The sequence below is a fragment of the Erinaceus europaeus genome, chromosome 1 (genome assembly GCF_950295315.1).
Source record: "Erinaceus europaeus chromosome 1, mEriEur2.1, whole genome shotgun sequence".
NCBI lineage: Eukaryota > Metazoa > Chordata > Mammalia > Eulipotyphla > Erinaceidae > Erinaceus > Erinaceus europaeus.
In genome coordinates this window covers 90,915,231-90,938,504 of record NC_080162.1, presented here as the reverse complement: position 1 = coordinate 90,938,504, position 23,274 = coordinate 90,915,231, and the positions used below count along the sequence as shown (strand labels likewise).

The 23,274-nt window shown below is 39.7% G+C and overlaps 1 protein-coding gene across 3 annotated transcripts in view; it reads left to right on the top strand.

Moving 5' to 3' along the window:
* NCOA5 (nuclear receptor coactivator 5) overlaps positions 1–23,274 on the top strand; it is a 39,572-nt gene that overhangs the window by 8,834 nt on the left and 7,464 nt on the right. For 2 of the 3 annotated variants that reach the window (XM_060190925.1, XM_060190927.1), the window contains exons 2-4: positions 7,608–7,674; positions 18,432–18,758; positions 21,778–21,914. In XM_060190925.1, coding sequence (XP_060046908.1) covers positions 7,637–7,674; positions 18,432–18,758; positions 21,778–21,914 — 502 coding nt within the window. In that variant the 5' untranslated portion in view covers positions 7,608–7,636. The remainder of the gene's footprint in view (positions 1–7,607; positions 7,675–18,431; positions 18,759–21,777; positions 21,915–23,274) is intronic. The other variant, XM_060190923.1, reaches the window with a different exon arrangement.

Genomic DNA, 23,274 nt, shown 5'->3' with positions numbered 1-23,274 from the left:
CCAGCAAGATGATACACCTGCTTTGTCATACACACAACCCAGACCCAGGTTCAAGCCTGGAGCCTTCGAGCCTGTCCTCCTACCTTAACCAGGTCTCCACTGTACTGGGAAACAGTTCAGTGCTGTGGAATCTTTCCCTCTATTCCTGTGTCTCTCTGTGTCTGTCTCTATTTGCTGAAAAGTCAGCTCAGCCCTGATGACAACAAAAAAGTAAAGAACAATTTAAAACAAACCTTACTTTAAAATTTTGTGGCTTCAGACATTTTTTTTTTCTCTGATTTAAATAAGCTCTGCCTTTGGAAAACCAAATTAGTGGGGTTTTTCTCTTAGATGTTAGTTTCCTTGAATTAATATAATGAACACAGAAGGTTATAGAGGTTTAAAGAATTCAACTGACTTGACAATGACCCCAACTCACCCCACTCTGTCAGATTAGTAATAGAAGTTAGATTTTTCTGGACATTTGGTTAGGATCAAAAAATCTGATTTCTGTGATACTCCATCTCCCTCTTCCTCTCTATGTTGCATAAATAAATAAATATAAAATCAATATCAAATATGAAGCAGTACATTATTTTCAAAGTGAATTTAGGAGGTTGATTCAGAAACAGCAAACAATCTTCGTTTATCCCATACTCCTTACAGTATAATTTGTTATAAACCTTATATTACAAAATGCCATCAAAGCCATCTTCATGAATATAGACTTTTTTTTCTCCACCAGGGCTTCCCCACTACAGGTCAGCTTTTTCAGAACTAAAGATACCATAATTCCAGAAGCACCCTTAGTGCAATAGTACACCCATGTGGTGTCCCAAGAATTCAAACCTGTGGTACACATGACAAAGCAGGTACCTTTCCAGGTGAAGCTGTCTCACCAGCCGTTTCATGAAATTTAGTTTGTGATTGCCTACCTGTACCCTCTCTTAATTTAGGGAGTTTAATATGTGATATCTGGCATCTTACCAAGGACATTTTCCAAGCGACATTATCACTTCTTTTTAATATAGTAATTCCTGATTGTTGGTTTTTAGCCAAACCATTTGATCTAACTATTCATTTGTAGTCAGTTACTGAAATTATATATGTATCTGGATTCTTTGAACAGTTAATGGTAGTGCTGCTACCAATTCAAAGACTCATTGCTCAGAAGTCTAGTTAAAAACTTCAGAGGCTGGGAGTCAGGTGATAGTGCAGCAGGTTAAGCGCACATGGCACAAAGCGCAAGGACAGGTGTAAGGATCCCGGTTCGAGCCCACAGCTCCCCGTCTGCAGGTGTCTTTCTCTCCCCCTCTTGTCTTCCCCTCCTCTCTTGATTTCTCTCTGTCCTATCCAACAACGATGACATCAATAACAATAATAACTACAACAATAAAACAAGGGCAACGAAAGGCAATAAATAAATATTTGAATAATAATAATAAAAACTTCAGAGGTTGGAGTTGAGGGCTTATGAAAGGTAATAGGCCAGGTAATAATATCCATCTGATTGAAGGATAGGAGAAGGATTTCATCACAGTGTTGTTTGTTCAGCTGGAAGGGGTCCTCTCCTGAAGTTTTTCTGAAGTTGTCTGGCTAGGAGGAGTCTTGTCATGAAGAATGGATCTACCTGAGCCTGTAAAACTTCCAAGATATTAAGCAAAACCTTCTTCCCCAAGGTAAACATAACAGGTTAATCTTTTCTGGAGATTTGTGTGACAAACTTCTGGCTTTGGCTTTCATTAGGAATGAAGTAGAAGGGAAGATGGAGTCTAATGATTGCTCACTTACACTGTCACTAAATGCCGTAGTTACTGTTTAGATTATTTCACATTACAGTAGCCTGTGACATAGAAGTTGGTTTTAGGGAGCCGGGCGGTAGAGCAGCGGGTTAAGCACACATGGCACAAAGCTTAAGGACCAGTGTAAGGATACCGGTTCGAGTCCCAGGCTCCCTACCTGCAGGAGAATCACTTCACAGGCGGTGAAGCAGGTCTGCAGGTGTCTATCTTTCTCTCCCCCTTAGATAACAATTATGACAACAATAACTACAACAATAGTAATAAAAAAAACAGGGCAACAAAAGGGAAAATAAACTAATTAGTTTAAAAAATAAAAGAAGTTGGTTTTAAGATTTTTTTAAAAAAGTTGTTTTATGATGGTACAGTTAAAAAATCAAGTAAAGCAGTTCTTGGAACTATGAATGAAACGTGTTTTTATTTATAGCATTATCCAAGGACCATTGTGTGAACCCTGTCTGGAATGTTCGTCTAAAATAAAGTTGTAGATTAGGTAGTGTGTCTTTCTTTGGGGAATTTTTCACCCCTTTCATTAATTATTTAAAACAGTGCTGCCACTTCCTGTATAACATCTTGATTTCTAGATTTTTTTCTTGTTCACTTTTTTCCCCTGTTCTGTTATTTTCAGATTGTGTGACCAAAAGTTTGGATGGGGCACTTTTTAAAAATTTTTAACTCTAAATTGTTGCTATACTGTGATAAACTCTCCCTGTAGTTTTTTTTTTTTTTTTTTACTCTTTATAGCTTCTGTATTCTTCTACTTCTATTCTTGTACTTCTGAGTTCTGTTGCAACACTGAGTTCTTATGCATGTAGGATTCTACCTGTCAACTTAAAAAAGTGTTGGTTGCACGAGGGAATAGAAGGAACTTTACTTAATTTCAGAATTGGTGTTAGGCAGTGGCCTATAAAGACAAAGTCCACACATTGGTTGTTTATTCTTTCCCACCTAGGGGTAGAGGTCTGTTTTATGATATAAATAATATATTTACATCATCATAGAAGTTTGTATTATATTGGATGGTTTAAAATAAGACACTTGTCTGTGAGGGCAATACAAGAAATGTCCTGAATAACTCACTTTAAAATTTTTTTATATTTGTTTCTCCTTTTTGTTGCCCTTTTAATTGTTGTTGTAGTTATTGTTGTTGATGTTATCATTGTTAGGACAGAGAAATGGAGAGAGGAGAGGAAGACAGAAGGGGAGAGAAAGAGAGACACCTGCAGACCTGCTTCACCACCTGTGAAGCGACTCCCCTACAGGTAGGGAGCCGGGGGCTCAAATCAGGATCCTTAAGCCAGGCCTTGTTCTTTGCGCCATGTGCGTTTAATCTGCTGCACTACTGCCTGACTCCCGATTCAAATTATTTTACACATTATCTTTCAGGGCTGAAAATCCTTTCTAGATAAGAGAAAATGCAAAATAAGAGACTTAGACTCCACCCACTATATTATTTAGGTCTAAAGGAATTACCTGGGCTTCTATAGCTTCCCATTGAGGCAAAGGATTAGGATCTAATACAGGAAGAGGGAGCAACTTTGCAGGTTGTGCAAGTAGTGCATAGCAAAAACAAAGGAAATGCTCCTATTCTGACTGAACCAGAACTCCTGCATATTCATCCTCCTTTTTCCAGTTTCATTCCATACACCTTCCGAGGTCCCCATGACAGACAGACAGAACAAGCCACCAAGGATTTTATTGTGTCATTGTACCTACATGATTCCACCATTTGTTTTTAGCCTGAGAGAGACAGAAGGAGAGACACTGTCCCATCGCTCATGAAACTTCTCCCTTTGCATTGTATATTCCATATGTGGTAGCCAGAGGCTCAAACCAAAGGCCTCACACAGTTAAAGTATGCACTCTGCAGTGCTAGCTCCCAGCCTCTTGATTTTTTTTTTTTTTAAGTTTCAGATAGGAGGGGTGGGATAGAAACACACAACAGTATTTTACCAGTTGCAGAGCTGCCTCATGCTTTGATACAGGGAAGCATGCACATGGTATAGTTTGTTTATAAGGCCCCCCCAAAACTGTCTCCTAATCCCTTTTTTTGAACTAACAGGTTCCAAATGATCTGTGTGAACATATATTAGGATTATTTTGTGTATGAGAATCAGCAGTGATGATAGTTTTCACAACTCTCCCTGAACCCTCCCTCCTATCCCTTTAGTTGGCAAAGAGAGTATCAAGTGTCCTCTATATTTCAGCTAAGATAGAGGATTAATGAACTTTAAATATGAGTGAATAAATATTTGGTATACTAATCTCTAAAATTAAAATGACTTGAGAACTTTTTTCTTTCCAGAAGAAATACCAGCTATACCATTGAAATATAATTGCTGTCAAGTGGCTAACTTGATGGAGAGTGCATGCATTTCCATGCACAAGGACCTGGGTTTGAGCCTTGGGCCACTGCATGAGAGTGCCTGCAGAGGAGATTTCACAAGCAGTGGAGCATTGCTGCAGTGCCTCCTGTGTTCACACCCTCTCTCCATTTTCATGCTCTACTTAAAGTGGGGGAAATGGTCTCTGGGGAGTGATTGAGTTATGAAAACATTGAGCCCTAGTGAAACTGAGCTCTAGTGGCAATAAAGCAGCCAATAAACAAATCAAATTACTTTAGACTGCTATGTAAAAATAGATGCTCGGAAGCTAATTGCAGTAAAATAGTTTAAAGGCTGGGCCAGGTGGTGGCTCACCTGGTTAAGTGCATACATTACAGTGCATAAGGACTTAGGTTTAAGCCCGTGGTCCCCACCTGCATGGGGGAAGCTTCACGAGTGGTGAAGCAGGGCTACATGTGTCTCTCTTATTCCCTCTGTATCTTCCCCTCCCCTCTCAGTTTCTTTCTTTCTATCCAGTAATAATTTTTTTTAGGTTTAAAGTCATAGTCTTGAATTTTTAAATATATTTTGTCTAAAAATAATCTATTAAATAAAATGATTCTGCCAAGTTCAAAGTAAATAATTTACCAGCTTTGCTCTATTTATACCCACTCACAAAACTAGATCTAATTAGTATAATAGCCCTTTTCATTTGATATGGGGAGGTTACATAGCATTAATAGAAATATACCAGTTAAAATAATACTGTATGTTCTGTGCTCTCACCTACCTGTATAATCAAGACACTATTGGGTGAGTTTTCTTTGTTCACAAGACCAAGATACGGTACTTTGCTAAAAGAAATAATCTCTCCACCAGTATATAGGGTGCTTTGAAAATTAAATAACTATAGATGTTACATTTCTCTCTGAAACATGGTCACCCCCTTACTTAAAAGGCAGTATAAAATAAGTGAGCAAATTAGGTCAGTATGTCCTTCTAAACCTGAACTGATGATATTCTTGACAATTAGAAGCTGATTTTCTCTATAAACATGTAATAATTCAGACACTAGTGAACTAATTATAAATTGTCAGAATGCCACATCTAGTGCCAAAAGCCATGCTCAGATATTACTGACCAAATCATCTCTAAATTTTATTTTTTTCAACCAGAGCACTGCTCAGCTCTGGTTTATGGTGGTGCTGGGGACTGAACTTAGGAACTTTGCCTCAGTCATGAGAGGCTTTTTGCTTAACCATTGTGCTGTCTCTGTAGCCCCATTTCCTGACTCTTAAAAATAGAAAAATAGAAAGGTTGGGGGTTGGGCAGTAGTGCAGCTGTAAAGCGCAAAGCCCTTGGACCAGCCTAAGGATCCTGGTTCCCTGGTTCCCCGGCTCCCCACCTGCAGGGGAGTCGCTTCATAGGCGGTGAAGCAGGTCTGCAGGTGTCTGTTTTTCTCTTCCCCTCTCTGTCTTCCCCTCCTCTCTCCATTTCTCTCTGTCCTACTCAGCATCGAACAACATCAATAATAACCACAACAAGGCTGCAACAAAACGGGGGAAAATGGTCTCCAGGAGCAGTGGATTCATGATGCAGGCACTGAGACCCAGCAATAACCATGGAGGCAAAAAAAAAAAAAGGGTATGGGAGCTCAGGTGGTAGTGCAGCGGGTTTAAGTGCACATGGCGCAAAGCGCAAGGACCTAAGGAACCTGGTTCTAGCCCCCTGCTCCCCATCTGCAGGGGGGTACCCGCTTTATTAGCGGCGAAGCAGGTCTGCAGGTGTCTGTCTTTAACTCCCTATCTCTGTCTTCCCCTCCTCTCTCAATTTCTCTCTGTCTTGTCCAACAACGATAACATCAATAACAACTAATAATGACCACAACAACTATAAAACAAGGGCAACAAAAGGGGGGAAAGTAGCCTCCAGGAGCAGTGGATTTGCCCCAGCAATAACCCGGGAGGCAAAAAAGGTTAGAAAGGGTAAAGGCAAGACAGAGCAGGCTTCTGGTTATTTGCTTGTAGACATAAACTGAAGATCATTCTAGGAACTCACAAGTTAACATAACAAAGTTATATTGCCCTAAGTTTTTTACTACTGTTGTGAGTTTTCATGTTACAGAGCTCTGCTTGAAATTTTCAAAATGCCTGATTATTATTTTGAAGTATTCAAAATACATGATTCTTCAGTACCATTTAGTGTTGTCAAATGCATTATTAATTATTTGGAACAAGGAGGACAAAACTGCATTGCAGCAGGAAGCCACATTATTTCTTCATTGGGCTAGTTATGGCATTTTTTTTTTAACAATTGACAATTTAAAAGTTGTCAGGTGTTATCTTTGGACATAAATTATATATATTTTTATTTTTATTTATTCCCTTTTATTGCCCTTGTTGTTTCTTTTTATTGTTGTAGATACTAGTGTTGTCGTCGTTGCTGGATAGGACAGAGAGAAATGGAGAGGAGGGGAAGACAGGGGGAGAGAAAGACACTTGCAGACCTGATTCACCACTTGTGAAGCGACTCTCCTGCATATGGGGAGCCGGGGGCTCGAACCAGGATCCTAACTCTGGTCCTTGCACTTTGCGCCATGTGCGCTTAACCCACTGTGCTACCACCCAACACCCTATTATATTTCTTTAGTTTGTTGTTACTTGTGTACATAGCATATTCAGTTCAATTTTCATATATCAGGAATACAGTTTTTAGCAAAGCAAGCTTCAGCTGCACATGTTGACTCTTCTCTTTCCTACTTGCATGTGCCAGATTTTTCTGTTGAAAATTTAGGAGTAGTGTTTTATTATCTAATCCTACTGTCCCCAAAACCAGTTCTTACTCTTAGGTGCTTATATCTGAAGTTTGTACATGTCATATGTTTTGTTTAGGGGGAAAAATTGCTCAGTTTCCTACATTTCATTTTGGAAAATTACGTTCAATAGACTGCAGCACAATGCATACTAAAAGGAGGCACTACATCATGGAATATTTGAAGTTTTAAGATATCAGAGTTCAGCTACTAGTTCTTTGTTCAATGAAATAGAATATTTGCCTTCATGCGCTCTTGCTTTCTCTCTTTCACACTTCTTCCCTGCCCACCCCCACATTCTCTCCTTATCTTTGTTCCCACTCTTCCCCTCAAAAAAAAAAATCTCACAGCTGACTCTTCAAGAATTTAGAAGACAATATTTTGCTGGTTTGGAGAGACAGGTGTTAGGTTTAGGGCTTAGCAGAGTGTAAAACATTAATGTGTAATCAGTTTTGCAGAGATTATGTGTTAGATCAAAAACTGAGGGACATTCCTTACGAAGCTATGACAATGTACTGCTGTAACTTAATAAAAATTCCCAAGTCACAGTGTGCCTGCTGAATGGATTTCCTTCCACCATCTGGTTTTCACAGTATTCTTTTGCTGTTGTTGTTGTTGCTTTCATTTGAAATGTGCTGATGATCTTGTTTTTATTCCGTAGCATTGAACAGATGGGTTGATTATTCTTTTCAGATATTAATAAGGCAGCGGAAAGAAGAAATATGAATACGGCTCCATCAAGACCCAGCCCCTCACGAAGGTAAAGTACCCTGAAGCAGTGAGTTACCTTGGGAGAGTTGGGCTCTGGGGAGTTAAGCCCAGCTTCGTGCAACAAGGGTCTTTTCTTCCCCCAACAAATCAGAAACGCTCAAGGAAACAATAAGAACATGAACCTTATGTGAAGGGCCTTGCTGCTTTTTGTAAACATACCATCAGGAGATACAGAGGAGGAAGCATTGTGTTTTCAGTGGCAAACCCAGCAAGTTCAGCTTGCAACACAAGTTGCAGGCAATTGGAAGAGGATAAACCTCTGTCTGTCCCCAGCTCACCTGTCAGTGGGAGCCTCCACAGCAGGAGGAGTGCCCCAGGGTCGTTGGTGTGTGCCATGCTGCAATGCAGCGGGCAGCAGAGATTCAACTCTTCATTCCAAATGGCTGCCGGTCCAGATGTTAACCCAGGTTTACAGAAAGTGCTGCTTGAGAGATTGCTGCTGTGCCTTTGCTGCAGACTCCCTGTTTTCTTGCATGCTTGGGTTACCCATTGAGGGGAAATAAAATGGGCAAAAACACTCCTCCGATCATAAGTCTCCCTTTTTCTTAGTTTTCCTGGAAATTAATCCTGTTGTATAATTGACCCTTTCTCTAGAAGAACCTTATTAAATGCTACCATTTATACCAAAGATGAGTATTGTATCCAGATTGGTTGACCCCATAACATGACACAAGTGGGTGTAGTATGTGCAGTTTTGTGTAGAATCAGACAGGTATGAGATAGTTCATATCTGCTGTCTTTTCACTGCCCCGGTGGATACTCATTATGAATTTTTTGTCTCTGCCTGTGAATAGAAATGTTATCTTTTCACTCTAAACAACATACCACATGCTTTCTTACAGTGAACTGAAAATTCTGAGTATAATACATTCTAGTCTATTGGTCATTCACAGTTCACCTTCACCTGGGGAAGTTAACTTAGCACTTGCACATGACATACAGCTGTTCTACTTGAGGGGGGAGCTACAGTTTGTTACCTAGTTATGTAATGTAATAAAGAACAACTTCTGTGTGTTTGGTCAGTTTCCCCCCACTCAAATTTAAAGATAAGGTCTTTTCTCAGCTGCCAAGAATAGATTAGATTTACCTGTTTCTGGGAGTTGGGCAGTAGTGCAGCAGGTTAAGAGCATGTGGTGCAAAGCGCAAGGACCAGCTTAAGGATCCCGGTCCCCACTCCCCACCAGCAGTGAGTTGCTTCACAAGTGGTGAAGCAGATCTGCAGGTGTCTTATCTTTCTCTCCCCTTCTCTGTCTTCCCCTCCTTTCTCCATTTCTCTCTGTCCTATCCAATAACAACTACAATAAAACCAGGGCAAAAAGGGAATAAATAAATAGGAAAAAAAAAAAAGATTTACCTATTTATGTGCTTTGCAGAGATTAAACAGATCCAAAGGGTAAGGTAATGATACTTTCAGTTATATTCTTTGAGCTCAATGTCTAGATAGAAAAGTTGAACCCCACATGACTAGCTACAGTGTAGCTGTCAGGTGTATGTCCTGACCATCCAAATGACTTCACTATGGAAGTGAGTGATATACACTGGTATTTGTTCTCTCTGATACCATAAGGAATGCTGGCAGTTTACAGACAAATGCTGTGTGATTGACTCTTTTGTGTATGTGTGTGTCCTAATGAACATTAACAAATTCTCCAAAACTTCAATAGTTTTATATAATTCTGCTTCCATTACATTGCATTTAACCATGCTGTAGATGTTGGACAGTCCCATCTGTGCTATTTCTCATTGCACCAGTAAACATGAAATATTAGATGACTAAAAGTTTGACATCTAGTATTCAGAAATATAATCCTCCCATTAGATGCTGTGGTTGCATGGTGGCATAAAAGGAGATAGAATGTATATCCAAGCTCCAGGGTTATGTGTTTCTAAACTTGGTGGATTACCACATAGAATGTGAAATTTTGTAGATGTCAGCTCCACTAGTAAAACCTTCCCCTATCTCTTGTAACACTTATGCTCTGTGGGTAACATTGCTTGTATGTTTCTGTAGGCTCCTCTCTGCACCCCCCCAAAAAAAGGGGGGGTGGGGGCACATTGCAAAATACAGAGTGTTTCCTGTTTGTGCTATGAACTGAGAAGAAAATACCATTTTATTAATGTTAAACATATTTCTTTACCACTTCTAGTTAATTATAGATATTCAGCAGACAGTAACAGTGTTGGAGAAATAATCAAATACCACTGAAAATACTAATTTTTTTAAAGATCTATTTGCCTTATTCTTACAGGTGAGACCAGAACACTGTTCTGCTCAGGTATATGCAGTGCCAGAGATCATATCTGGGGCCCAGAATGTGGAAGTGCTATATGCTCACCTGCTGAGCCATATTCCTAGCCACTAAAAAGATCAGTTGTATCCCAAGTTTAATATGCATTTCCATAATTTCATCAGAAATGGAAGAAATAGTTGTACTCCTTTTTAAAAATAGTAATACAAGGCGGGGAGATAGCAGAATGGCTATACAAATAGACTCTTGTATCTGAGGCTTCGAGATCCCAGGTTCAATCCCCAGTACCACCATAAGCCAGAGCTGAGCAGTGTTCTGGCTAAAAAAAAATAATAATGATACAACCATCACCACCACCCCACAAACCACATAAAAGAATGGAGGGAATTTTAAAAATATCACCTTGCTCAGAAGTCAGTTATAAAATGATCTTGTTTGGGATCAACATTAACATTTTGACCATTACACTGCTTATATTCTCTCAAGATATACCAGTGGGGCAGAAATAAAAGCATTAAGTAAGCAAGATAGATCAGTGTTAGACTAGAAAAGAAGCTAATCATCTTCCTATGAGTAAATACTGAATATCACTCCTTGGACACAGATTTCTAGTCAAAACCATAAGGTAATCTCAAATATACTGATACATACATATAATGATCTTTATTTGGAACCCCTAATCACTTTATGTGTCCTCTACTCATGGGAAGTGCATTGTTCCTAAAAGGAGTTGGGGAAAAAACATATCAGTATGTCTGTGGTAAAAATTTCTCTAATTTGTAACTCTGTGTCTTCAGTGCTACTACTTTATAAGAAAATTGTTTTTAAGCATACTGGCAATAACTTTGTAACACCTTATTTTGCTGGACTTAAGCTTTTAGTGTCAAAACACCTAGATATCTTTTGGAGCTTTCACAGGATTATCACCTCTTCATATGTCTCTCTAAGCCACAGTTTTGCTAGCATTGCTCTCTGTTTAGTAATGTGCCTTTCTAATGACTCCAGCTGCCAGTGTGTAATTTTGACAATTTGGCCCAGTCAAGCACGGAACTCTGCATCAGGAATTCCTTACTCTGGATCAAATATCAGCCTTGATTCACATCATTTAACTCTTGGGCACTTCATTGGACTCTTAAGTACCTTACATAGTTACCACACAAGTTTTATGTATGTTAGACTTGATTCAACTGGTGAAAGTCATCAAGGATTTACTCATCTGTAGATAAAAGTCTAGCATTAGTGCTAGGCATTCATCATTACCTTCTTCACAGACTGGACCTGATTCTGCTTGTGTCTCAGAAGTTCTGTTTCCATCTTCAACACTTTGGAATTGCACTTCCTGGAGCATACCTCTCACAGACATGGCCTCCAAAGGTTTATAATAAGAGTACATTTCTTAAACCTTCCCTGATGAGCTGAAGAAGAGAAATTAGCATTAACTTGCCTATAACATCATGAAAACTTTTCCCCATATGTTTATTATATATGTTAGGCCTGATTCAACTGGTGAAAGTCATTGAAGATTTTACTCATCTGTAGTTAAATGTCTTACAGACCCAAGATGATTTCTTCACATCCAATGTTAATTCTTTAGTAACTGCTTATTCGTTGCATATGAAACAGCCCTAGCTCTGGGTGAACCTCACAAGAAAGAAGCTGAGGCAAGCAAGGGTTAATTTCTCAAGAGAGAAGCTAAAGGTTGGTTAACCTCTCAAACTGAATAAGAAGAATACAGCAATCTTCCCATTCTTCTCAGCATAAACAGGGTTTTCTACTGCCTTAATCAAAATGGCCTGGGTCAGCTGCCTTAGAATCTGCTGCTTCTGCCCAAGAGTCTGCTAATAACCCAAACCAGTTGTACTCTTTATACAGAAAAGAAAAGAAAAGAAACCTGTTAAGTTTGTTGTTATGAGTTACGATGGGAAAGTCAATAATTGTATAAATGGGCAAGCTCCATTGCACTTAGGCCCCAGTCTTTTGTGGACACAGTCCAGCTGGGTCTGCCAGCATATAAACACCACTTCCTACATTAAAGCCTTCATGTGTCCCCATCTCTCTGCCTGAGAATCCGATAGCAAAGCTATGATTACCTCTGCACTAAAACTTCAAGAAGAACCACTAGTTCTCTGCAGAATGCCACCTCTACTAACAGAAGTCATATTTGTGCTTGAGAACATAGTCACAAAAATCTGGAACTGTGAAGTGTAGTATCTGCCTGTAACCTTAATGGTAAAATTCTACACACGTCTTGTTTCTTAACAGCATAGAGCCATCATAGTGGGGGTGCAACATTACACAGCAGCCAGCCATTTCAATAATGATATTTGTGGACGGTAACTGTGACAGAAAAGAAAAACAAGAAACATAAAACTTTTTTCATGGGCAAAGAATGTCTAACTCTCTCAAGGAAAAACATTCCAGTGAACAGAAGGGAAGAAAGATGTTGATAAAAGAAAGTGACAAAGGTTTTCCTCATTGACCTGTGTCGCCTCGATCAAAGAATGTCATCTTGGACATGAGTTTTCAGTCTCTAGCCAGAGAAAAACTCGAGTCCATCACTCTTCCAAAATAATCATCAGATCTTAACTCAGTAGACATTCATGCCTAGTTCTCTACATGTCCCCTAAAAAAGAGTAGTTCCACAAGAAGCCTGAGTCATGGTTTTTCATTCATCCCTCTTTAACCTCTCAAATGTTTCTGAATAATGACTGTATCTCTCTCCAAAGAGCATTTGACTTTTCTCCTGATGAAGAATTACAACAGTAATTTTAGTAGTGTTTTTTCACCTGCTTCAGTTTGTGGATTCCAGTATTGAAATTTATTTAACCACAGTTTCTTTTAGCTTCTGGTGGCCTAGTACCTGACTTGCATTTGGTCTTCATTAAAGCACTTCTGGTGTCCTGAAATAATATGTGAACTATTCTCCAGAAACTTTCCTCTAACATACTTGTTAACCTGAGGTTAAGTATCTCATTCAGCAGACTATCGTTGTCACCCTCTTGAGTCCTGCACACTGTACTGCCCTTTTGTTAACTGGTCTTATTTTGAAAGAGATGATGGGGCCAACAGAAGGAGCCCTTTTGTTCTGGAATATTATTTGTTTGGGTCCTAAAGTGACCCTAAAGGGTTTTTTGTTGGGCTTTTTTTTTTTTTTTTTTTCCCAAAGAGCAACACTACCATAGTGCTTGTCTTTGGGAGAAAAGAAAAAATGCTTGGCATCTTGATTATAAAGAATAACTCTTCTCTGTCCCTACTTTTCACTACCATTGTGATTCTTTTTCTTTCGTAAATATCATCTGCATTTTTACCCAGAAAGCAATTGAGGGGGAATTACTATTTTGTTGCACATGGACTTTAGATTCATTGCAAAAAAGGGAGTGCTTACCATCTCAAACTGGAAACATGAGCTCAGACTATGGGAATCTAGGGTTACGGTCAACCAGAGCTATAATCTTGACAGGTATTTCAGTGGATTCAAGAGGTTGAATACCAGTTATAACATTTGTAATTATCCTATGACTAGATAATAAATATGCTGTAACATAAATGTCTCCATTCCCACCAACTCAAGGCTTGTATGTGGTCTGTGATCTGTCAGGTTCACAGTTTCTCAACTCCGATTGCCAAGAAAATTTGAGATTTAATTCCTTTTTTTTTTTTTTTTTGACACCTGCAGACCTGCTTCACCACTTGTGAAGCAACTCCCCTGCAGGTGGGAAGACATGTTGGATAGGATAGAGAGAAATGGAGAGAGGGAGAGAAAGATACCTGCAGACCTGCTTCACTGCTTGTGAAGTGACTCCTCTGCAGGTGGGGAGCCAGGGACTTGAACCAGGATCCTTATGCTGGTCCTTGCGCTTTGTGCCACATAATTACACTTTTTAAAAAATATATTATTTATTCCCTTTTGTTGCTCTTGTTTTATTGTTGTTATGATTGGTGTCGTTGTTGAATAGGACAGAGAGAAATGGAGAGAGGAGGGGAAGACAGAGAAAGACACCTGCAGACCTGCTTCACTGCCTGTGAAACAACTCCCCTACAGGGAGGCTTGAACCAGGATCTTTATGCTGGTCCTTGGCGCTTAGCACAACGTTCACTTAACGCGCTGCGCTACCACCCGGCTCCCGTAATTCCACTTTTTAATGACTCCTAAGTGCTTCCCAAAGCAGGTTTTTATCTGATAATCATTAATCTAAAAATACTTTATGGTTGTACCTTCTCGTTGATCCTAAGTGTTTGCTCACATTATAGACTAGATGAGGTGTTACAGCTGTTAGGACTATATGACATAACAACAGTTAAGAATGTTGGGTAGTTTACACTTCATTTTAATTAGAAAAGTGTTTAGTTGTCTTCATTTAAATTCTTATGTGTTTGCTCCCACAAATCAGGAGTATTTGAACCTTAAAAATATATTAAAAGGACTTTTCATTAAAGCAAAATTGACATTAAATTGCTTTTACTGTGCCTTCGTGGAGACTTTGTACCAACTTGGTACCATCATGATGAATATCTGGTAATCAGTGATAGATGATAAAAGTAGAAACAAAGAATGGTGCATGTTCTTGAGCTAACATTTATAGTTTAGTTGAGTAATTCAGTTCATTAAACATTTACAGAACTCAATGCTGTGTCTTAAACATAAGAAGCCTTCAAGAAGTTTTTACGCTGTGGTAGGGAAGCCATGTTAGCAATAGCTACAGAACTGTGTTAAATGCAGTAATATAGAAACATACAGGTGCAAGATTCATTCAGCATATTCATGGAGCATCTGCTGCATAGCTGGCTGACATTATAAACCTATCTAATGGTTTAAGTAGAGATTTAATCATTTTAAGGCAATTTTCTTTAATAAGAAAGAAAGGACCAGAGAGAGCTTCACTTAGGCACATGCAATGCCAGAAATTGAATTCCAGTGCTTTATCTGCTATATAGCTCCTGGCCTGCATGTGAACTTTGCAGCCTATTAGGACAGACCTTCATTAAACAAGTTAAGAAATGTACATGTGATAGCAGATTTTTATAAGATGAGGGTTGTTTTTTTATTTATTCTCTTTTGTAGTCCTTGTTTTATTGTTGTAGTTATTATTATTGATGTCGTTGTTGTTGGATAGGACAGAGAAATGGAGAAAGGAGGGAAAGACAGAGAGGGGGAGAGAAAGATAGACACCTGCAGACCTGCTTCACTGCCTGTGAAACGACTCCCCTGCAGGTGGGGAGCCGGGGGCTCGAACCGGGATCCTTACTCCGATCCTTGAGCTTTGTGCCACCTGCGCTTAACCTGCTGTGCTATCACCCGACTGCCCCCCCCCTTTTTTTCTAGTGCTCTGAAAGGCTGTGGACAAAATTTAGGAACTTACAAATCACCAAGAAGTAAGGGATAGTTATGTTGAAATCTGGAAAAAGAGTATGTATATCTTCCTGCTCTTTGAGTAGAAGCATCTGGAAAAGCCTTGCCTTGTTAGAGGTAAAGGGCTAGTATAGAAGAAAGAGTAAACTAGAAGAGATTGCAAACAAGATTAGAGAAGACAGAAATTAAGACCGGGAGTCGGGCTGTAGTGCAGCGGGTTAAGCGCAGGTGGCGCAAAGCACAAGGGACCGGCATAAGGATCCCGGTTCGAACCCCGGCTCCCCACCTGCAGGGGAGTCGCTTCACAGGCGGTGAAGCAGGTCTGCAGGTGTCTTGTCTTTCTCTCCTCCTCTCTGTCTTCCCTTCCTCTCTCCATTTCTCTCTGTCCTATCCAACAACGATAACAACAATAATAACTACAACAATAAAACAACAAGGGCAACAAAAGGGAATAAATAAAATAAATATTAAAAAAAAAGAAATTAAGACCATGAAGAACTCTTATTGGGAGTTGGGTGGTAGCGCAGCAGATTAAGTGCACCTGGCACGAAGTGCAAGGGCTGGCTTAAGGATCCCAGTTCGAGCCCCCAGCTCCCCACCTGCAGGGGTGTCACTTCACAAGCGGTGAAGCAGGTCTGCAGGTGTCTTATCTTTCTCTCCCCCCACCCCCGTCTTCCCCTGCTCTCTCCATTTCTCTCTGTCCTATTTAACAATAACAACTGCAACAAAATAAAATAATAAGGGCCACAAAAGGGAAAATATTTAAAATTTTTTTTAAAAAACTCTTATTGCAGGGTTAGATAGCATAATGATAATGCAAATAGACTCTCATTCCTAAGGCTCTAAAATCCCAGGTTCAATCCCCACAACACCATAAATCAGCTGAGCAGTGCTCTGGTTAAAAGAAAAGAAAGAAAGAACTCTTGCTAACTTTGTAAAGTTTTGTATTGAATTTTAAGTACTATAGAGAACCATTGAAGGATTTTACATATTTAAAAGATGACTCTCAAGTAATCTGGAGATAAGAAGCAAGAACAAAGGCAAGGCAACTAGAAGATTTGCTGTGGGAGAACTGGCTGGCTTCTTTTAGTAGTACCAGTAAATGTGGGCAGAATGAATATCAATTTCAGAGAAAAAACATTGAAAGGTGTTAGAAAAACTCAAGGTATAAAAATGCTAGTTTCTTGGATTGAGCAACTGAACATGTGAAAGTGTCATTTAATGAGACAAGAAAGGATAGAAGACCATATATGTTGGGGAAGATCAAGGTCTCAGGTCAGGCTTTATGAAGGAACTAGTATTAAAGTGTATCACATGGGCTGGGCTGTAGTGCATTGGGTTAAGAATACGTGGCACAAAGTGCACAGATCAGCATAAGGATCCCGGTTCGAGCCCTTGGCTCCCCACATGTAGGGGGGTTGCTTCACAAGCGGTGAAGCAGGTCTGCAGGTGTCTATCTTTCTCTCCCCCTCTGTCTTCCCTCTCGATTTCTCTCTGTCCTATCCAACAACAGCAGTAACAACAACAAGAGCAACAAAAATAGAAAAGAAAATGGCCTCCAGGAGCAGTGGCTTCATAGTGCAGGCACTGAGCTCCAGTGATAATCCTTGGGGTAAAAAAAAAATGGATCACACAAGACTTTGTAAAGAGGTATATAAGAAATTGAGATGGGTAATAGGAAGTCAGTACTATTAAGAGTTGAAGCAGGAAAGATCAATCAGAAAACATTTCTTAGACAAAGGACATAAATTTGGTTTGTGAAGATTGAGTCACACTTGATTAGTCCAAGAAAAATATCCCATGTTTAAAACCTTATGAACAGAAATAATTGAGGGGAAAAAAAAGTTTAAGTAGAGCTGAGAAGACTGAGTCAGGAATTGGAGAGGTATAGTAAGAGACCGCATTTGTTAAGGAGTGGTACTGAGGGTAATAGTCAAGTTGCAGTTGTTAACAGGCCAAGATTTACATGGTTCAATTGGTGTTTATGTGTTGAATGACTTACAATCTGCTTGGTTGGTTGGCTGGTTGATCTGGAAATTTTGGGTCTAATGTGAATGGAAAAAAAAACTAACAGGATTTGAATGATTTAATAGGGATAGGTAAGGAAGGAAAAGTGAAAGTTAATTTCAAGAGCTTGGTAACCGAGAAGATATTTTTAGCAGAAATGAAAATGTCTGGTATGAGACTGGGTGAGTTAAGTGAGAGATTTTAACTGTAGATATGTTAGGTCTGAGTTCCAGTGGGGTAGCATGACTAATAAAAATACTGAATCAGAGTAGGCAAAATAAAATCTTAGAAAAGAAAGAAAATTTGGCACAAAGGGACCAAGTTCTACATAAAGCTCAAGCTGAGAAGAGACCACTACTCAATAATTATGCTAAGACAGAGACTGAATGTTCTTAAACTTTCTTATTATATATATATTTTTTTTTCCATGAATTTGGTTGTCCTAGATAATTTGGTGGAAGGCAGAAGTGGTTTGGTTTGGTTTGGTTTGGTTTGGTTTGGTTTGGTTTGGTTTGGTTTGGTTTGGTTTGGTTTGGTTTGGTTTTTAACCAGAGCACTGCTCATCTCTGGCTTATGGTGGTGCTGGGACCTGGGATCCTCAGGTATCAGCCACTCAGTATATTATCTCCCCTGCCTGATATTTAGCTATTTTAAGGGAAGTTTTTTCTGTATTTTAAGGCCAACTCATTTGATCATTGCTACTTCTATGAAATCATACCTTTTTTTCTTCATGAGTCTTATGCCCCTCCATATTCCATCCCTCCTAAAATCTATCAAACAAGATCCCAAGGGAAAGATGCTTTCACTTTGAAAACCTATTGAGAGATTGATGGATGATGGTTTGGCATGCATAAGGAATACTTTATTACTCTCTGAAGCCTGATAATCTTAAGACCCAAGTCAAAATGTTTGGTCTTAGGTCATACGTTCTTTTGGTGTCCTAACCATTTGAGGTTATAGAACCTAGCCTTTACTTGCTCATCAGTTAGATGACTATCCTTAAATTTATAATCATGTTCTCACTGTTGATGGCTGAGTTTTAGAGAAAACATTTGGAGAGTAAGGCCTTTCACCAACCAAGCTGAATGGTTGGCTGCCTTAAATTTCTTTGTCTTAACATCTTCTTACTACCTCCCACAGAGATCCATATGTCTTTGGAGACAGTCGAGATGCAAGGCGTGATCGATCTCCAATTCGAGGAAGTCCAAGGAGAGAATCCCGAGATGGCAGAAACGGCCGGGATGCTCGGGATAGCAGAGACATTCGAGACCCCCGAGAGTTGCGGGACCACAGAGATAGCAGAGACATTCGGGATCACAGAGATAGCAGAAGCATACGTGATGCTCGGGACATGAGAGATTTTAGAGACTTTCGTGATCTAAGAGACTCTAGGGATTTTCGAGATCATCGGGACCCCATATACGATAGATACAGAGATATGAGAGACTCTCGAGATACCATGTACAGGTACATCTACAGCCATTCTGCTTATTTGTTTGATAATGATCTTACCTGTGTGCTACTGAACCAGATGAAACTATGTAAGGTCAGTGACTTTATCAGTCTTATATTTGCAAATCTGTCACATGGTAGATGTGATGCTCAATATTTGCTAAATGTAAATAATTGATGACTTATGCTTAGTGAATGAATCTGGGTCTCTTCCTGTGACCTGTCAAAGATGATATTGTGCAAGTGGAAAAATAGATGTAGTACAAATTGTTTTAGCAGTGTAGAAGCACAAAGAAGATACATAGATGGCTGGTAAATACATGAAAAAATGCTCACATAATTAGTTACTCTAGAAATGCAGATCAAAGCCTCAATAACTTATTATTTCACAACTAATAGGGTAGTTTAATAGTTTCTTTATACATTTACTTATTTATTTGACTAGACCACTGTTCAACTCTGTGTTGTGGTGCTGTAGATTAAACTTGGAATCTTTTAGCTTCAGGCATGAAAGTATGTTATATAATTGCTGTGATAGCTCAACTTACCAAGCCATAGGATTTGTATGCCTGAAGCCCCAGAATTCCCAAATTCAACCCCCTATCATAAACCAGAACTGAGTAGGGCAGTGGTCTTTTCTCACACTCACTGTCACTCACAAAAAAGGAAAAAAAGTTAAGAGCAGGTGAAGGTGGAACGCACATGTTCCTATGTGAGGACCTGGGTTCAAGTCCCCAGTCCCTGCCTGTGGGGGGGGGTTGGGTTGGGGCTTCCCAAGTAGTGAAGCACTGCTTCAGGTATATTGTTGCTCCCCCCAATTCACTACTTTAAAAAAAGGCCACCTAAAGAGTGACTAGAGTCCAAAAAGCACCAAGTTCTAACACTAACCCTGGTGACAAGTCAGTTATTAAATTTTTTAATGTATTTGTTATTGGATAGAGACAGAGAAATTGAGAGAGGAAGGTGCATAGAGAAAGGTAAGAGACCGACAGAGGCACCTACAGCCCTGCTTCACCACTCATGAAGCTATCCCCCTGCAGGTGGGGACCAGGGCCTTGCACACTGTAATGTTTGTGCCTAACCAGGTGCACCACCATCTGGCCTCAATAAATGAAATTTTTAAAAAAATTTAGTGATTTAATGATGAACAAGATTGTAAGATAACAGGGGTATAGTTCCCCACAATTCCTACTACCAGAGTTCTGTGTCCCATCCCCTCCATTGGAAACTTGCCTATTTATTTCTCTGTGGGAGTATGGACCAAAATTCTTCATCATAAGGTGGAAGGTCTGGCTTCTGTAATTGTTTATCTGCTGGACATAGACATTGGCAGGTTGATCTATACTCTAGCCTGTTTCTGTCTTTCCCTAGTGGGGTAGGGCTCTGGACACGTGAGGTTCCAGGACACATTGGTGAGGTTGTCTGTCCAGGGAGGTCAGGATGGTGTCATGGTAGCATCTAAAACTTGGTGACTGAAAGGTGGTAAGATATAAAGCAGGGCAAATTTTTCAATAAACAGGAACCCAAAGGTATAAATAAGTATTTTTAAAAGATTTTATCCAGACTAGAGAGCATAATGGATATGCAAGACTCATGCATAGGCTCTGAGGTCCCAGGTTCAACCCCCAGCACCACCATAAGCCAAAGCTGAGTTGTGCTCTGGTCTTTCTCTAGACTGTATCTTTCTCTCTGTATCTCTTTTCCTCATTAAAATACAATAAAATGTTAATTTTAAAAAACAATTCTACATAAGAGAAACCCTTCAATACCAGCCTTAGACTTAAAAGTACTGTGCTCTCTACACCTGAGGTGTTTCTCAGCCCCTATAATCATTTATTAAAAAAAAAAAGTTCTACAAAAATGGCTCAAAGTGCAGGAACCAGCATAAGGATACCAGTTTGAGCCCCCAACTCCTCACCTTGCAGGGGGGTCACTCCACAGCAGTGAAGCAGGTCTGCAGGTGCCTAGCTTTCCCATTCTCTGTCTTCCCCTCCTCTCCCAATTTCTCTCTGTCCTATCCAACAACAGCAGCAATGACAACAATAACAACAAGGACAACAAAATGGGAAAAATGGCCTCCAGGAGCAGTGGATTCATAGTGCAGGCACAGAGCCCCAGCCATAACCCTGGAGGCAAAATAAGATAAAATAAATAAATAAGTGTTCTTCATTCAAGGAATGAAAAAATTGGAACTCTCAGGAATTACTGATAAGAATGTAATATCGTGTGGCCACTGTAGAAAGCAATTTGGTTATTCCTTTATAAGTTAAAAAGCAGAATTATTGTTACTCATGAATTCACTTCAGAGCACATATCCAAAAGAATTGAAAAAAAAAAGAAACAAGATATTTGTGCATGAGTGTGCATAAGCATTGATCTCAATAGACAGCAACGTAAATGTTCGTCAGTAGGTGAAGGGATTTTAAATAAAATACAATATTTCAACTATAAGAAGATGACAATTTTGTCACATATAACAGATCTTGAAAATATGAATAAAAAGGCCCACAAACAAAAGATAAATATTGTGATGATTTCACTTACATGGAGTATCTAGAAAAGGCAAATTCATAGATACAGAAAATAGATGAGGATGAATGGATACTGCTTAATGGGTGGGTATAAGTTTCTGTTCAGAGTGATTCTGTTCAAGGTAATGAAAATGATTATGCATAACATAAAACTGCCCCCCCTTTTTTTACAGGGCAGGGGAAAGGGTTGCCATGAACTGGTTCTTCAAAACTAATACCAGCAATTGCTGCCAATTAGTTTTAGTTTGCTGTTAATGCCTAGGATTGTGCCAAGAGCTTCATGTATAACCCCACCTTCTAGCCTTTTTCTAGGACAGGTTAGCTTAGTTGCTGCTGCATGGTGATAAGCAGTGAGACCTAGACATAGCCTCCCCTTTCTAGTCAAACTCCTGTGCCTTATATTGCTTGCTTCCTTATAGGAACTGAATCTAGAGGAATTATTTCTTATCTGATGTTTGTAGGATAGGACAGTTTCAACTTTGTACAAATTCTTTGACTTTTAGGAGAGAAGGTTCTTATGATCGATACCTTCGAATGGATGACTATTACAGGAGAAAGGAAGATTCTTACTTTGACCGTTACAGAGATACATTTGATGGACGAGGCCCTCCAGGCCCAGAAAGTCAGTCTCGTGCAAAAGGTAAAATAGAACTGTCCATTCTTACATTACTAATGAATACTTTACCAAAAAAGAGAAAATAACCCAACTAAAAGGGGGACTCATGACTTGGCTATGCAAGCCACCAAAAAGAACTAATATAAATATTAATACATAGGGGCTGGGTGGTGGTGCACCTGGTTAAGTACACACATTATAATGCGCAAGGACCAGGTTCAAGCCCCTGGTCCCCACCTGCAGAGGGAAAGCTTCACAAGTGGTGAAGTAAGGTTGCAGGTGTCTCTCTGTCTCTATCCTTCTCTTTCTTTCAATTTCTGGATACCTCTATCGATAATTTTTAAAAATTAAAAAACATATTAATGCATAGATAATAATTAACTTGAAAATTTTAAAATGTAATGGGGTCAAAACATAATTCACCTAGTGGAGTACACACCTTACCAAGCACAAGACACTGGGTTTGAACCTTGGCACCACATAGAAACACCAAGGATAGTACCAGGGGGAATTCTGTAGATGGTGGAGCAGTGCTGTCATATCTCTCCCTCTCCCCCTCTCTCCCTCTCCCTCTCTCTGAAAATAATTAGGAAAAATAAAAAATACACACAAAAGCTGAGTTTATTACCTGGAGTCAAAAAAGAAAAGGAAACTAGTTAGTAATGCAAAATTCCAGCAATAAAAAGTGAACAAAGGGTGCCGGACTCTGGCACACTCACTTGAGTGAATTATGTGCAAGAAATCCAAATTGAGGGAGCATTGGGTTAAGCACATGTGATGCAAAGCACAAGGACTGTCGTAAGGATCTGGGTTCGAGCCCCCTGCTCCCCACCTGCAGGAGAGTTGCTTCACAGGTGGGTGAAGCAGGTCTGCAGCTGTCTGTCTCTCTCTCTCCCTCTCTGTCTTCCCCTCCTCCATTCCTCTCTGTCCTATCCAACAATGACGACATCATTAACAACAACTACAACAATAAAAAACAAGGGCAACAAAAAGGGAATAAATAAATAAATATTAAGCTGCCAGCCTTCACCTGAAGGAAGGAGAAGCTCATAAGCAACTGAGGCAAGTGTTGCAGATGTCTTTCTCATTCCTTGTCAATCTTCCTCTCCCCCCTCAATTTCTCTGTCCTATCAAGAAAAAAAAGGAACAAATGACCACTGAGAGTAGTGGATTCATCTTGCAGGCACTGAGCTCTCAGCTGGTGGCAGTTTAAAAAAATTAAAGAAAAAACAATGGGGCCAACCAGTGTTGTACTCAGTAGAGTGCACATGTTGCCACGCTCACGAACCCAATTTCAAGTCCAACTCCATCCCCACTTGGAGGGGCTTCAGGAACAGTGAAGCAATGTTTGAGGTGTCTCTCTCCCTCTCTGTTCCTGTCTGTC